Raw genomic sequence first — 14,213 nt, forward strand, 5'->3', positions numbered from 1 at the left:
CTGCCAACTTTTTATCTAGGTAAATACTCGGTCATTTCCTTCAGCAGGTAATATTCATAATAAGAGAATAGTTCATAAGTTATATGAGAATAAAATATTTTATAATATTCCCCAAATTTTCTCTTACTATGCTTCCAGAAATTTTCCTTGGCAGTTTAAAAGAATTATCAGAACAGCTGCTAATTTTCTCTAGTAGAATCAAAGTTTAAACATTGCACCACTAAAATAATTATTAAAGAATTTTTAATTTTTTTCTGTTGTCTATCCATAAAATGTAAAGGAAAAACTAGGCAAATTAGAAACACATTTTGTTTTTAAATAAATGAATAGTGAGGCAAGAATAGAAAAGTAGTATTAGGAGCAACTTATTTTGCTCCATTTATTTTTGGGGTCTTAGGCCCTTGTAGAAATGGTGTTGATAAGATAAAACAAAACAAAGAAATAAAACACCCCAAACCCCCTCACTGGTCTAGTTCATAAAATGAATTGGTTAATATGGGTTTGATATATACAACCTCTGCCCAAAAAGGCCTCCACAAGAAGTGTAAATGAATTATTTTTATTTTTTGGTCAATTCATTTGGATACATACATATTTTATAAAACAAGTGACAGTATAAAGCTACACCTAAGTTTTTCCTGATTACTAAAGTAACAGATGTGCACTATAGAAAATCAGAAAAAATATAGCAATCACCTCTGATATTACCCACCACCTATAGAAAATTTGTGTTTTTTTTCTATGTCTACTATGTGTCACTTATTGTCCCTTTTGCTTAATTTCTCAGGATAAAATGATAACATACATATTATTAACTTTTTTAAAAAAATTAAGAGACATTTATTAAAAATCTCAGATATGTAAATAACAGAAAGATGGTCCCTGCCCTTAGACTGTATCCATTCCCTTTAAAGCAGCCAGAATAAGCTCTAACAACAAAATTTGATTATCTCATTGCCTTGATTAAAACCTTCCATGGGCCAGACAAGGTGGCTCACGCCTGCCATCCTAGCACTCTGGGAGGCCAAGGCTAGTGGACTGCATGAGCTCAGGAGTTCAAGAGTGAGACCTGAATAAGAGTGAAACCCTGTCTGTACTAAAAATAGAAAAACTAGCTGGATGTTGGGATGGGTGCCTGTAGTCCCAGCTACTCAGGAGGCTGAGGGAGGAGGATTGCTTCAGTCCAAGAGTTTGAAGTTGCTGTGAGCTATGATGCCACATCACTTTACCCAGTGTGACAGGGTAAGACTCTGTCTCCAAAAATAAAAAAAAAAGCAACCCACAAACACAAACAAACAAACAAAAAAACCCTTCAATGGTTTCTCACTATATTTAGAATATAATAAAAAATCAAAAATCTGGGTGGTGCCTGTGGCTCAGTGAGTAGGGCGCCGGCCCCATATACCAAGGGTGGCGGGTTCAAACCTGGCCCCAGCCAAACTGCAAGAACAACAACAAAAAATAGCCAGGTGCTATGGTGGGCACTTGTAGTCCCAGCTATTTGGGAGGTTAAGGCAAGAGAATCACCTAAGCCCAGGAGCTGGAGGTTGCTGTGAGCTGTGACACCAGGGCACTCTACCAAGGGTGACAAAGTGAGACTCTGTCTCAAAACACCACCACCCCCCAAAAATGAAAACCCTGTGCCAGGGCCCCTCCCGCCTGCTCAGCCTCCTCACTGCTGCATGCTGAGCACCAGGCGACGCTCTCCCGGGGCCCTTTCAGTTTCTCCTAGCACCGGGCCTCCTTCTGCCTCAGTCTTCTCACGGAGAAATGCTATGGGGTCCAGAATTGAGACCTGTTTCCCAGCTCTTCCTGAAAGGACACCTCTTCCACAGAAAGTCGTAAGAACCAAGTAATCCTGTTTCCTTTCCACCATCCTTTACACAGCCCCAGCCCTGTGAAGAAAGGGACTGGTAGGGAGAGGGGACCTGGGCCAGTCCCACGAGCAACCTGACCCTATCCCTGCACTGCCCCACTGTACCAGGGCATTTCCCCACTCCCTTTTATTTTGTATTCTTTCTTCTTCTTCTTCTTTTTTTTTTTTTTGATGTTATACTAAGAAGAACCCCCTGTCTTTTAAACGTCCTTTTCAAATGGCTGCATCATACAGATGTATTGCACCTTATCAGTGTGCTGGTTAGAATGCTGGAGGCCACAAGGCGTCCATTTTATACATATTTTATATTAGCACTAATAAATACTACTAATAAAACTGAACACCTGCAAAGAACAGAGGGATTATATTTGCCTGTGGAAAGATTCAGAAGAAATAAGCCATAAATCATTGTTAGCTTGAGAAAACAGTACATTTTGTAAAGATTTAAAATGAAAGAAATGACTTCTGACCTTTAGCACCACTGATAACAAGTCCAAGTTCTGCACAGACAGAAACACAGACAACTTCATGGTCATGGCCTGTGAGGACGGCTCTTGGAGCAGGGTAGTCACCTGCAAGATGACGGCAGCAGTGAGTCACCACAGACCCAGGGCAGAAGTAAAGGGCTACACCACCAAACCCAACATAAGAAAACAATCACTGGTGTTTATTAAGGGCATTACATCAAGCTGTGTGGCCAGGAGCAACCTACTTCTCTGCTCTCCTTATCTGTGAAACGGGTGTAACCAGCAGAACCGCTACACAGGCTGATGGGTGAAGGGGAAAGTCAGCATATGCAAGGTGCTTCTAGCATCATCAGGATGTGACGACTGTTTCTATTGTTACAAAATGGGCACAATGCCCACCAAGGCATTTTCACCTGTTACCTCATTCAGTTTGGTAATGTTTTATAAGGCAGGTACTCTTAATATCCCTATTTTGCAGTCTATACACCCATGGCTTTGCAAGGTTATTGAACTTGTCTAAGTCTGCACAGCCAGACAGTGCCGGAACTGAACCCAGAGCTATCTAACTGTGCATCAGTGCTCTTACCCATTATGAAATATTACCTAAAATATCCAACAGAAAGAACGAACCACTTTGATTTGGAGGGCAGGGAGGTAAAAGGATGTGTGCGGGGAAGTAGTAAAGGAAGAAGAGATAATTATCTAAGCTCTCCACTTCCTTTCTGTAAGCAGTCTCACTGCTGAGTGCATTCACAGACCGAGTTAGTATCCTCTAAGTCAGGCGTCCTCCAACTATGGCCTGCCGAGGACATTTATCCAGTCTGCTGGGTGTTTTTGCCGCCACTGCCTGTCCTGCTTAGCAGTTGCCTCGTCCTGGGACCCACGGTCCAGTCCTCCAACGGTCTGGGGGAATGAACTGGCCCCCTGTTTAAAAAGTTTGAGGACCCCTGCTCTAAGTGATAGGATTCTGCTAAGCAGGCTAGGAGCCGGGAGTATATACACAGTTAAGGTGTACCTGGAACTGCTCAAAACACATCAAACAGCCAGGGCCTACCAAAGGCCTACCACTTCAGGCACTCAACTAGGACAGGTGGGAGGAGGAACAAACACATGTGCAGAGACCAGTGGGAATCAAAAAAGTCCTCACAGGAATGAAGAGCAAATCAGAGTGTTGGTGAATAAGCTGCACGCACATAAGGCAGTGTGACCGGTCAGCCAAGTCTAGAGGGCACCCTGCCCAGCATGTCTCGACTGGGAAAGCTGTTGGGAGGAGCCAGATTGGGATGGAAATGGGGGGCTGCTGTAGGCGTGGGGTACAGAATTGTAGAGGAAAAGGAAACAGGAGGAAGTCAGAGAGGACTGTGTCGTGACATCCTTGGTGGGGTTCTGAGAGGTTCCCTTGGAAGATGGCATATGATAGCATAACTCACAGAGGCAAAGCTGTGGAGTGCAGGGAGATCAGGAAGAGAGATGCGGACTGTTCAGTAACAACACAGTTTTGACCTGAACTGCTCGGTTAGATTTAGCAAACATGCCTCAATGCCTTGTCATACCCTACTATTTCCATTCTTCATTAACAGTATCACACTCATTAATGTCTTACGTTGTCCGTATCTTCCATTGCTTTATTTTTTAGTTTTTTAAATAATTACAACAGACTCACTGTATGATATTGGTTCATCCGGGATGTATTATTTAGTTGAGTTCATAATGTCATCAGAGCAAAGAGCAAATATATATGAATGCCTTTGTGTGTGTATATACATATATATTACTACTTCATTTTAAGTTGCCTGTTTCATTAACTATTATTTTTTTTCTCCTTGAAAATGTATGTTGTAATTTGGCTACAAATCTGTAACTTCTTGAGAATTCTTGGTATTTCTCAAACTAGGGTCAATGTACCCAGTTATGTGTGGGTATTTTCTAGGGAGGGAGTTCTATGAAAAATTTTACATTTCAGATTACAATTTTGGCTTTCTAAAGATATTTAGATGGCTTTCTAAAGATACCTCTTTTTGATGTCAAATTTTCTGTGATAATATTTTTGTTGTGGAGATTTAAAACTGAAATATGCTTTAAGATGATCTTCTTAACTCAGTGTTTCTCAAACTAGGGTTCAGGGAGGCTAAGAATACATTCCTGGGAGTTTGAGAATTTTTTGCTTTAAAGCATCTCTTAGATGGCGTGTGGGAGAAGGGGGCCGATAGCCTATGTGAGTTTGCCATCACATTCTATATCTATGGCTATTGCCATGATATGTTTTCAATATTGGTAGAATATCTCTTTATATTTTTAGTATTTTTGGACTTGTTTGAATGTATTTATATAATTTGCAAAATACCGTTTTAAAGATGCTCTGAGTTTCCTGGTAAAATGAGGATTAAGTCTTGATAAGATTTCTCAAAAGAAAGGAAATTAGCATACCGAAGGGACAGCGACACTCTGATGTTTATCACAGCACTACTCACAGTAGCCAAGACATGAAATCAACCTACGTAAAATGTGGCATATACGTAACGGAATACTATTCAGCCATAGAAATCCTATTATTTGCAACAATATGGATGAAACTGGAAGACATTATGTTAAGTGATATGAGCCAGGAAAAGAAAGATAAATATCCCATGTTCTTATTCATATGTGGGAGTTACAAAAATTGATCTCATGGAGGCAACAAACAGAACGGTGGTCTTCAGAGGCTGGGAGGGTAGCAGGGAGTGGGGGATGAAGCGTGGCTGGTTAACGGGCATAAAACGCAGTTAGATAGAAGGAATGAGATTTAGTGTATCTCGATTACCTGATCTGTCACTAAACACTGCATGCAGGCATCAAAATATCACACATACACCATAGACACACGACTGTTATATACAATAAAAATTTTCAAAGCATACTATTCTTAATTTTTCTAAATGATCATTTTGTTCTGGAGAGATGGGTACATTGAAAAACACTGAAATCATATGTTTAATAAATTAATATAAAATAAAGAATTTTGAGATCTTTCTCTTATATGCTGTGGGAAACAAGCAATCTAATCTCATTGCAAGAGATTGAGAAAAAACATAAAATAATATCACAAATATTCTTTATGTGCATTATATATTTATTATTAGGAAATAAGTTTTTTCAAAGGCTCGTGTCTAATTTAGATAGTTTAAAATGTTTTATTCTTTTCATTACAATTTCCCCAGATCATTTGAATCAACTTGTGGAACTTAACTTCTAGGGCATATTGTTTAGGGCCCCTGAAAAAATCATTTCCCTTTTTAAGCGACAGAAAAGCAACTAGAATGCTATTGTGTGCTTTCTGAGTAGGGAAACCTGCAGCCAGGGGAAAGCCTCTTTCCTATATTTCATTTCACTTCCAGGGACAGATGTCACATGCCCCAACAATTATTCAAAATCTTGGGAATATTCTGCCACTGTCACATCACAATTGATGGATGTGGCTTAGGGTGAAAGGGCCCAGTGCAGAGGGAGGTGCAGTTGAGACCACCCTCCGAGGACCATGGCACCAGTGCCCTCAGTCCCACCCACTCCCTCTGTGGAAGAGTGCTGTGTGCTGGAACTGTGAAGCATGATCACGAACAAACACGTCCAACTTTGGAGTTTGAGATTCCCCATAGGCGAGCACTTGGAAACTCCAGACGTAAAAGGCTAAAATCAACGTTCCATCTCATTTTTATCAGAAATCATATTCTCAAAGGAAATGATGAAAAATGTTTAATAAATTAATATAAAATAAAGAATCAGATGCTGCTATGCGCACAGGCCAGACAAGGAGAGCTTTATCAGTGAGGTGTCCTGTGGATTTTAGAGAAACGGTCAATGCAACGAGAGCTCACAGATGTTATGCTAAGCCTCATTTGTGGCGCTACTGCTAGGCAGGGAAGCTCTGGCCCTTCCGAGTCACAGCCACACAAAGGCCGTGGAGTTCCTAACACTTTGCTCCTCAGCATGGTTCTGCTAGCGTCAGGGGATACCTCTTGACACACGATATTCAGATTTTCCCTCTGACCTTAGTGAGGCCACTGCACAATCATGGCAGGAGGTGTTCCTGTTTATACTTACTCAAATATGATGGACTTCTACAGTTTAAAATCCCAGTGTATGTGATCCAGTAAGGTTGTGGTAGTTTTACTACAACTGTGCTTTCAACATTTGTTTCAAAATGTTGTATGTAACGTGTTAGAGATTGGCTGGGACAGCTGAAAAGGACAGTGTTGGCAAGGTACCCCATCAACACACCGTCCTCAGCCACAGGCGGGGCCGCTGCAGAGCTCTGGCCCAAGTACCAAATATTCCTGGGTCTGCATTTTCCAAGGTCACAAGGTAACACAAGTAAACATATTCTGTGGGTTGGAAAATGTCAATTCATTTCATTGCCTACTCAGAGAGTGTTCAGTGAAGAACAGCAGATAGATGAGACCAGCCTGTCTGCCCACGTGCTCCTGTGAGCACTGCCACTGCAAGGCAACCTCTTCTTTGAAGTCCTGAACCTAGGTCTATGTCGAAGGACCTTTCTGTCCTACTAAAACCAACATCATCACCCACCTACCTTGCCCCAGGAAGCTGGGCTCTGCATGAAGCTTAGACACCTCCCTGGTCTGTGGAATGCAACTCTCAGATCAGGACAATGCATTTGTTTACTCTCATTTATGTGCTTCTGACCCAGGCTGAAGACCTTTCTTGAAGCCTCAGGTCCAAAAAAGGAAAGGAAAAGCAGAGACCAAGTGGCAGGCAGCTCACTTCTCAGCCATGAACCCTCTAAAGTCTTCTGATGTCAGGTGAAGGGATGGACAGCGGGGTGGGCAGAGCGGGCCCTGAGTTAGGGAGGCTTCTTCCCAGCCCTTACCATCTGGTCCTCAGGAAGCCCTGAGGCAAAAATTTCTACATATGTAGCTATGCTTCCTCTGATACTTAGTAAAATGACAGATCAACATTTACTAAACCCTGGATAAGATTCCTTGCTCTGAGAGAAGATACAAACTCATCTAACATACATAAATATCAATGTACTTTAAAATCTCTCTGGGCTAGTCGGCCATGTTTTTCATTCTTTGTAACACCCTTAGTTAGTGGCGGCTGTGCAGTGAGGCACCAGGATAGTCTTTTAAAAAGAAGTCTGGATGCAAACAAAGACAAGGATGGGATTTGGCAGATGTCTGGTGACAGGTTGTGGCTGGTAGGAGGGTCAGTGTCCAGAGCTGAAGCTGGCACAATAGGAGCCCAGGGAAGGTGTGTGCACAGCTGGAGGCTCCTTTTCAACTGGCTTCTCCTTTTCATAGTTTGCATAATGCTTGAACATGAACTACATATGACTTTTTACAACTGGAATAGAAAAGCACAATGACAATGTCTTATACATATTACTCAACGAATATTTGTAAATTTGATTTAAAAAGATGAATGGTAAATCCTCTTTCCAAGGTTCCTTAATGCTACGATTTAAAACATTTCTTCTGTATATAAATCAAGCTCTAAATAAAGCACCTTCTGTATAGTACAAACATTAAAATGACATACTTTCAAAGCAGACCGGTTTTGAGCTGAGGCTCCAATGTACTTTAAGTGTCTGCTGGAGAGACAACAGTGTTAACTCGCCCCTCTTGTGACTATCTTGTTGGAAGCTACAGCACATGATGAGAAATGTCAAGTCCCAAGATCAATGGGATTTTGGACTCTAGGGATCCAGCAGGAATAGCATTGATCTTTTTAAAGAACACCAGTCAGAGATGGGCTATAACATATTGCAGACAGAGACTCAGGAGGATAAGTGGCCAAGTCCAAGATACTTACCTGACAAAAAATTCAATCAGCTTTTAGCACAAATTGCCTGCTCTGCCCTGCTTTCTTTCATGCAGTAGGCTGCTTCCAATTAAAGTGCGCAAATTAATTTTTATCACTTCCAAATTAGTTTCAGAATTTGTGTAAAAGACTGTTTTAGATGAAAGCATCTGTCCCTCACATCTTTGCAATTCTGTTATCTAGTTAGGGACCTATTTAAAATCTGCAAGATAATTTCTATGTTCAAAGCCACAAGTTTGAAAGAATAATAAATATTATTACAATGGAATACATTAATAAAACAACTATAATTTAACTGTAATCTGTGCTGGGTACAGATGGATTTTTTCTTACACGGTAAGTGATCTGAAACTCTCTTTTGTAATACTTTGTTTACAAATTTTCATTGCCTTTGTGAACAAGTCATTAAAATAATAAGAATAATTAGAAAAAGACAAATATTTCTGAGATGTCCACATTAGTCACAACAAAGTGTCTGACACAATGAAACCACAGACTCTTTTTATACATATCTAAAACAATCCACAACCACAGTTAATTTTTTCTTTGTGAAATTAGAACTATCCATTACAACATAATAATGACCATGCACAAGAAAAAAATATATATTAAAGCCACTTGAATTTATATTGAGACTGCTTCAGTGATGTCCACATCAGGGTAGATGATAAACCTATCATTTCATGATGCTGTGATAAACAAGTATGATCTGGCCTCTGTGACATACAGAGCAGTTGGATGTCCACGACAAGCCCAGTCCCTGAATTATAGCAGCTACTGGGACAGTATGTTTTATGCGAGGACTCCCCCTGCAAGTCCAGGTTAATACATACAACCTCCAAAACCTAAGGGCATTGTATCTCACACTTTAATACAAATTTAGACATAAGGAGCCTTTTGGTCTTGAGTCCCAATGTATTATGAGATAGAAAACACATAAAGCCTGATTCTCTGACCTATGAATTGGGAGCTAGAGTAGATTAAACTGGAACACAATAAAAATCTTTCTCTCCCACTGTAAGTTTTCTGGTGGCAATAACTACATCTATGTCAACAGCACAGCGGGATCACTGGTATGACAGTCAATGCAGAGTATGCTATGACTGCCTTTAGAAAAAGCAAACTGACCAATATATATGGTTGCTCTAGTCAGGCAGAGAAATGCTACGAGGTTGGCTGTTTTAGTACAGTGAGTTGTAAATCAGTAGAGTCAACTGAATACTGAATCTGATTTATTTATATATTTCTTTTATTGTTATGATTATCTTATGGCCAAAAGCTGACAACAGTTGTTTAAATAATCATCAATTTGTACACAGATGTAAAGCAAAGCATCTTATGATGCTCAAAGTACTTACAGTATAAAAAGTTATCTGATAGCAATTCATGATAAGCACTCAATATACTCAGTATATCTAAGCAGAAAAAGTAGTTTTGAGATCAGTATAAAAACAGACTGTTCAGGCCAGGCACGCTGGCTCACACACGCTATCCCAGAACTTTGGGAGGTTGAGGTGGAATGACTGCTTGAGGCTAGGAGTTTGAAACCAGCCTGGAAAACACAGCAAGATGCTATCTCACCTTGGCTGAACAAGGTGGCATGTGCCTGTAATCCTTGCTACTTGGAAGGCTGGAAGATTGCGTAAAGTCTAAGAGTTTGCAGTAGCAGTGAGTCAGTCTGGGTGACAAGAGTGAGACCCTGCCTCTTAAAAAAAAAAAAAAAGATTCTTACAAACTACAGGAGGTCAGGGACTTTGACTGACTCTCTGCCATTCCCAGCTACTGAGACAGTGCAAGGCACAGTGGGCACTCAACACAGATTTGTTGAACCGATACCTTAGGAGCTTAGCCTGCTTATTCCAGGAGAGCATTTTTTCCCTAATATTAAGGCTCATGGAAGCCATTCTCCATATGTTCACATTAAACAGCCAATGATATAGTCTTCACAGGGTGGATTTTATGGTTTAGGTTCATAATGATGACAACAATCTTTTCTTTTGGTGACAGAGTCTCACTCTGTCACCCAGGCTAGATTGCTGCTCACAGCAGCCTCAAACTCCTGGAGTCCATGTGGTCCTCCTGCCTCAGCCTCTGAGTAGCTGGGACTACAGGTGCTTACCACAACACCCAGCTAATTTTTTCTATTTTTTAGAGATGGGGTCTTGTTCTTGCTTAGGTCTTGAACTCTTGAACTCCTAAGTTCAAGGGATCACCAGGCTTGGCCTCCCAGAGTGCTAGGATTATAGGTGTGATGACCATGCCTGGCCTGATGATGATAATTTCTAACCAAAAAATAAGTTTTTACAGATAGAGGAGGCAATTAAAAAAATACTGATAATCTTCTATCATAATTTTTTAAGATAATCTTATCCTTACTTAAAACTTAAAAATACTGTTTTTTAACAAATATATCCATATTTTTTTTAATAGAGACAGAGTTTCACTTATAGCCCGTAGAGTGCTATGATGTCACAGCTCACAGCAACCCCTAACTCCTGGGCTTAGGTGATTCTCTTGCCTCAGCCTCCCAAGTAGCTGGGACTATAGGTGCCTGCTATAACACCTGGCTATTTTTTTTTGTTGCAGTTTGGCTGGGGCTGGGTTTGAACCCTCCACCCTTGGTATATGGGGCCAGCATCCTACTCACTGAGCCACAGGTGCTGCCCCATAATTTTTTTCTTAAATATTAATAAAAGCATTTTATATTTATATAGCTCCTACTGTAAGGAAATTTAAACACATTAAATATTATTATGTTCAACTTTTCCTGCTAACTGATGCATCACAGCTATAATGAATAGTTAACCATCTTGTGGTTTATAAAATCATTCATAGATAATTACTATAATTTAACATTTTTCTTCTAAATTCTTTATATCATAGCAGTATATTCTATAACACATCTTATCTCTGTTACCAGATGCCAGCTTTTCAATCTTTATTTTTTTTGGAAATAACACTTGTATCATTTCTGAATTTCATTTTGAAGATGGTAATTAATTAGGTTTAAAGTACATTCCAATCACAATTTTTGCCACTTTTGCTTTCTTATTTTAAAATCCTTACCACCTCAGAAAAATTATTAGGAAAATAAAAAAGGCAAAACATATTTAAATGAATTTACAGTCTGATATACTCACTGCTATTGGGGTTGTCCCCTATGATATGGTGTCGCCCACTCCAGTACCAGAGAAGCAGGGTGGCATCTCGAGATCCAGACACAATGTAGCAGTCCCCACCGATGTATGACTCGGACCTGGCCAGGCAGGTGACCACATCCCAGTGGCCAAACACAATCTGAGTTAATTTCCCTGCAACAAAGAAATGACAGGTTTATTTCATTACTCTTCCAAGGTAACAAACATAAGTTTATTTCACCAGATTTTAAAAAAGAATTATGTTACTGGATTTGTGAAAAGTCAATCTCTAGACTCAGATTTATAAAGTAATTCAAATCTAACTGCAGCTGCTTTTTGAATTGCTCATGAAATTGGTACAAGAATGTCACTGGGATTTCTAAGGAAAGGACTTATGAAATAATATAATCATGACTTTTCTCTTCAGGGTTTGGGTTAGACTATGGAGAGGTTGAAGGCCTGTGGATTTAGGGCAGGGAACAATGGCTACATCTGCCCTCTGAACTTGGGGATCACACTGAAGTTCAGAATGGATGAAGTTGTGATTAGTTGTTTAGCTACAATGTGAACATTAATTTGGATCTTGACCACTTAAGTTGACAAATGAGGACTTTACAGTCAGCTTTGGACATAACGATGGTCACTTTGAAGAGTACAAGGTATTTTATAGTTACGATTACCTGTTTCTGTGGAATAAACTCTGAAGCTCTTATCCCAGAATCCACAGATGAGAATATATCGATTATCTGCTGTGACCACAAAACAATGAGCATTGATCTGTATGCTCTGGTCAACAAGGTCTGTGATCTGCCGCTTGTTCACACCAGAATTATTAGCTAAAAATAAATAGAAAAAAGCAAGAGTTTCACTGAGAATGTACAGAAGAAAAAGAATACTTTTATACTTTATTTAGAAATAGAATTTTAATGCTGCAAGATTATTAAGATTTTAACATTTTCCCTTGAGGAATATACATTTCCTTAGTAGCAGTGATAATTTATAAACTGCATTGCATATTTAAAAATTATACCAGAAATTTAAGTTCTTCCTCCACCAATAAATAAAAACAATGTAACGAATTCAAGATGGTGAATTTAAAACACACACAAAAATATTTAGATGCATTTAATTCTATAGATTTCACAATGAAAATGTTCACTAGTTCATTAAGAATAAAATGAGAAATAAATATCATATGAAGTATGTTATACAAGGACAAAAAAAAATTCCCTGATCTGTCATTTTCTGATGGTATTTTCAACTTAATATGAAAAGAGGAGGATAGAGATTTTGAGACAGGGACGTTGTTATGTGGGCAGCCCTACAGGGAGCTTTAGGTCAGCAGCTTTAAAGACCTGATTGTCAACAAACTCAGGCCTTTCCAGAATGGGCTGGCTGGGGAAGAGAGGAACAAAAAAGATGGGAGAAGGACTAGGGAGGAGAGAGACAGGCAAAGGATCAGTGTGCAGGACTGGGACGGAATCTGAATAAAGGCGAGAACTCAGAGACACCATCTGATTTCCCCAGTGCCCTGTCCCTTACTCTACACCGTCCTTTCAGGCTGAATCCCTGGGCTGAATCCTTAAACAGAAATGCAGATGAAGGTCACCATCACCACGCTGTAATGCAAATGAAATCTAAGTGCTACCAGTTGTGGCATCTACTAACACTATGAACATAATTACTAGGGAATGTACGTAACAAAAAAATATATACCAAAAAGAAGGAACTAAGGAAAAAAACCCCAAAGGTCCTGAGTCACTTGAAAACCATATAATTTGGTCTTTGATTAATTCCAATAGAGCTATTAGTTTTCCCTTGGCTACTCATTAGTTGTATATCTCATTGCCAATGTCTGTTGAACAGCTGGACTAGACTCTAGGAGTATTCCTAGAGCAAAGCCTCTATCCTCCTAAAGACACAAAAATTCCATTTTGAACAGGGATACAAGTAACTAACTGAAATAACTGTATCTTGTCTCCTTTCTGGATTTAAGATGAAGAGTAAATTAATTAATCTAAGATTAAAACATGATAGCTTGTATATATCTTAATAATTTTTCATAGCATTTTTAACTTTCTTCTACTTAATTTTCTAAATAATCCCATAAGACAGAACAAACATTATCATAAATCATCTCACAAATATGAAACTGAGAGGCTTAGAAAGATAAGAAACTTGTTCTAGACCATATGGCTAATAAGTTTGTACATTATTATTTAAAAATATTTTTAATATCTACTGCGAGAGTTACAGCTCATGGGTTTACAAATCATATCAAATCTTAATTCAAAACAGCTTTATGCCTGTTGAATACTGACTTCTAGAGAAGACGTTCTTAGTATTAGTTTCCTTTAATAATCTCTTTTAATCCTTATACTTTAAATAGTATAGAGTTATTAAAGAAATATTTTAGGCTAAAAATAAGACAGTTAACTTACATGCCCTCCTAAAATATGAAAATGCCATGAATGATTGCTTTAATACAGAAAGTTTTTAGGGGGCATATTATGATGTGCATAGCTCTGTGATGATAATTTTATGTTATTTGTACATTAATTTTATGCCAGACTATATAATCAACTATATTTGTGAAAAATAATCATGTAAGAATCTATGGACCATCAGTATCCATGAAAATTTATTTTTGTTTGATAATATACCAATCAGTGGATCCATTTCAATAGGAAGATGATGGGCTTGATCCAAGGAGTATCCTGGAGCTCCTCTGAGGCCTAAAGATTAAAAAAGGAGAAACAGCATAAAATTCATAGAAAGAAGGAATTTCCCAATGATTAGTAATTTTTTGTCATTAAATTTACAATCAAATTAATATGAGGGTATAATTTTCAGGTTACATTGTTCTCACTTCCAGGGTCAAGTTCCATTTGTAGAAGAGTCCTTCATGGGTGGGGGGTG

The 14,213-nt window shown here is 39.0% G+C and overlaps 1 protein-coding gene across 1 annotated transcript in view; it reads right to left on the minus strand.

Moving 5' to 3' along the window:
* NBEA (neurobeachin) overlaps positions 1-14,213 on the minus strand; it is a 719,303-nt gene that overhangs the window by 4,285 nt on the left and 700,805 nt on the right. The window contains exons 52-56 of the mRNA XM_003800132.3: positions 13,958-14,029; positions 11,975-12,130; positions 11,298-11,468; positions 2,347-2,448; positions 1,677-1,812 (exon numbers count right to left, since the gene is read on the minus strand). Coding sequence (XP_003800180.1) covers positions 1,677-1,812; positions 2,347-2,448; positions 11,298-11,468; positions 11,975-12,130; positions 13,958-14,029 — 637 coding nt within the window. The remainder of the gene's footprint in view (positions 1-1,676; positions 1,813-2,346; positions 2,449-11,297; positions 11,469-11,974; positions 12,131-13,957; positions 14,030-14,213) is intronic.

Source organism: Otolemur garnettii, unplaced genomic scaffold, assembly GCF_000181295.1.
Source record: "Otolemur garnettii isolate 467f Iridium unplaced genomic scaffold, OtoGar3 scaffold00167, whole genome shotgun sequence".
NCBI classification, from domain to species: domain Eukaryota; kingdom Metazoa; phylum Chordata; class Mammalia; order Primates; family Galagidae; genus Otolemur; species Otolemur garnettii.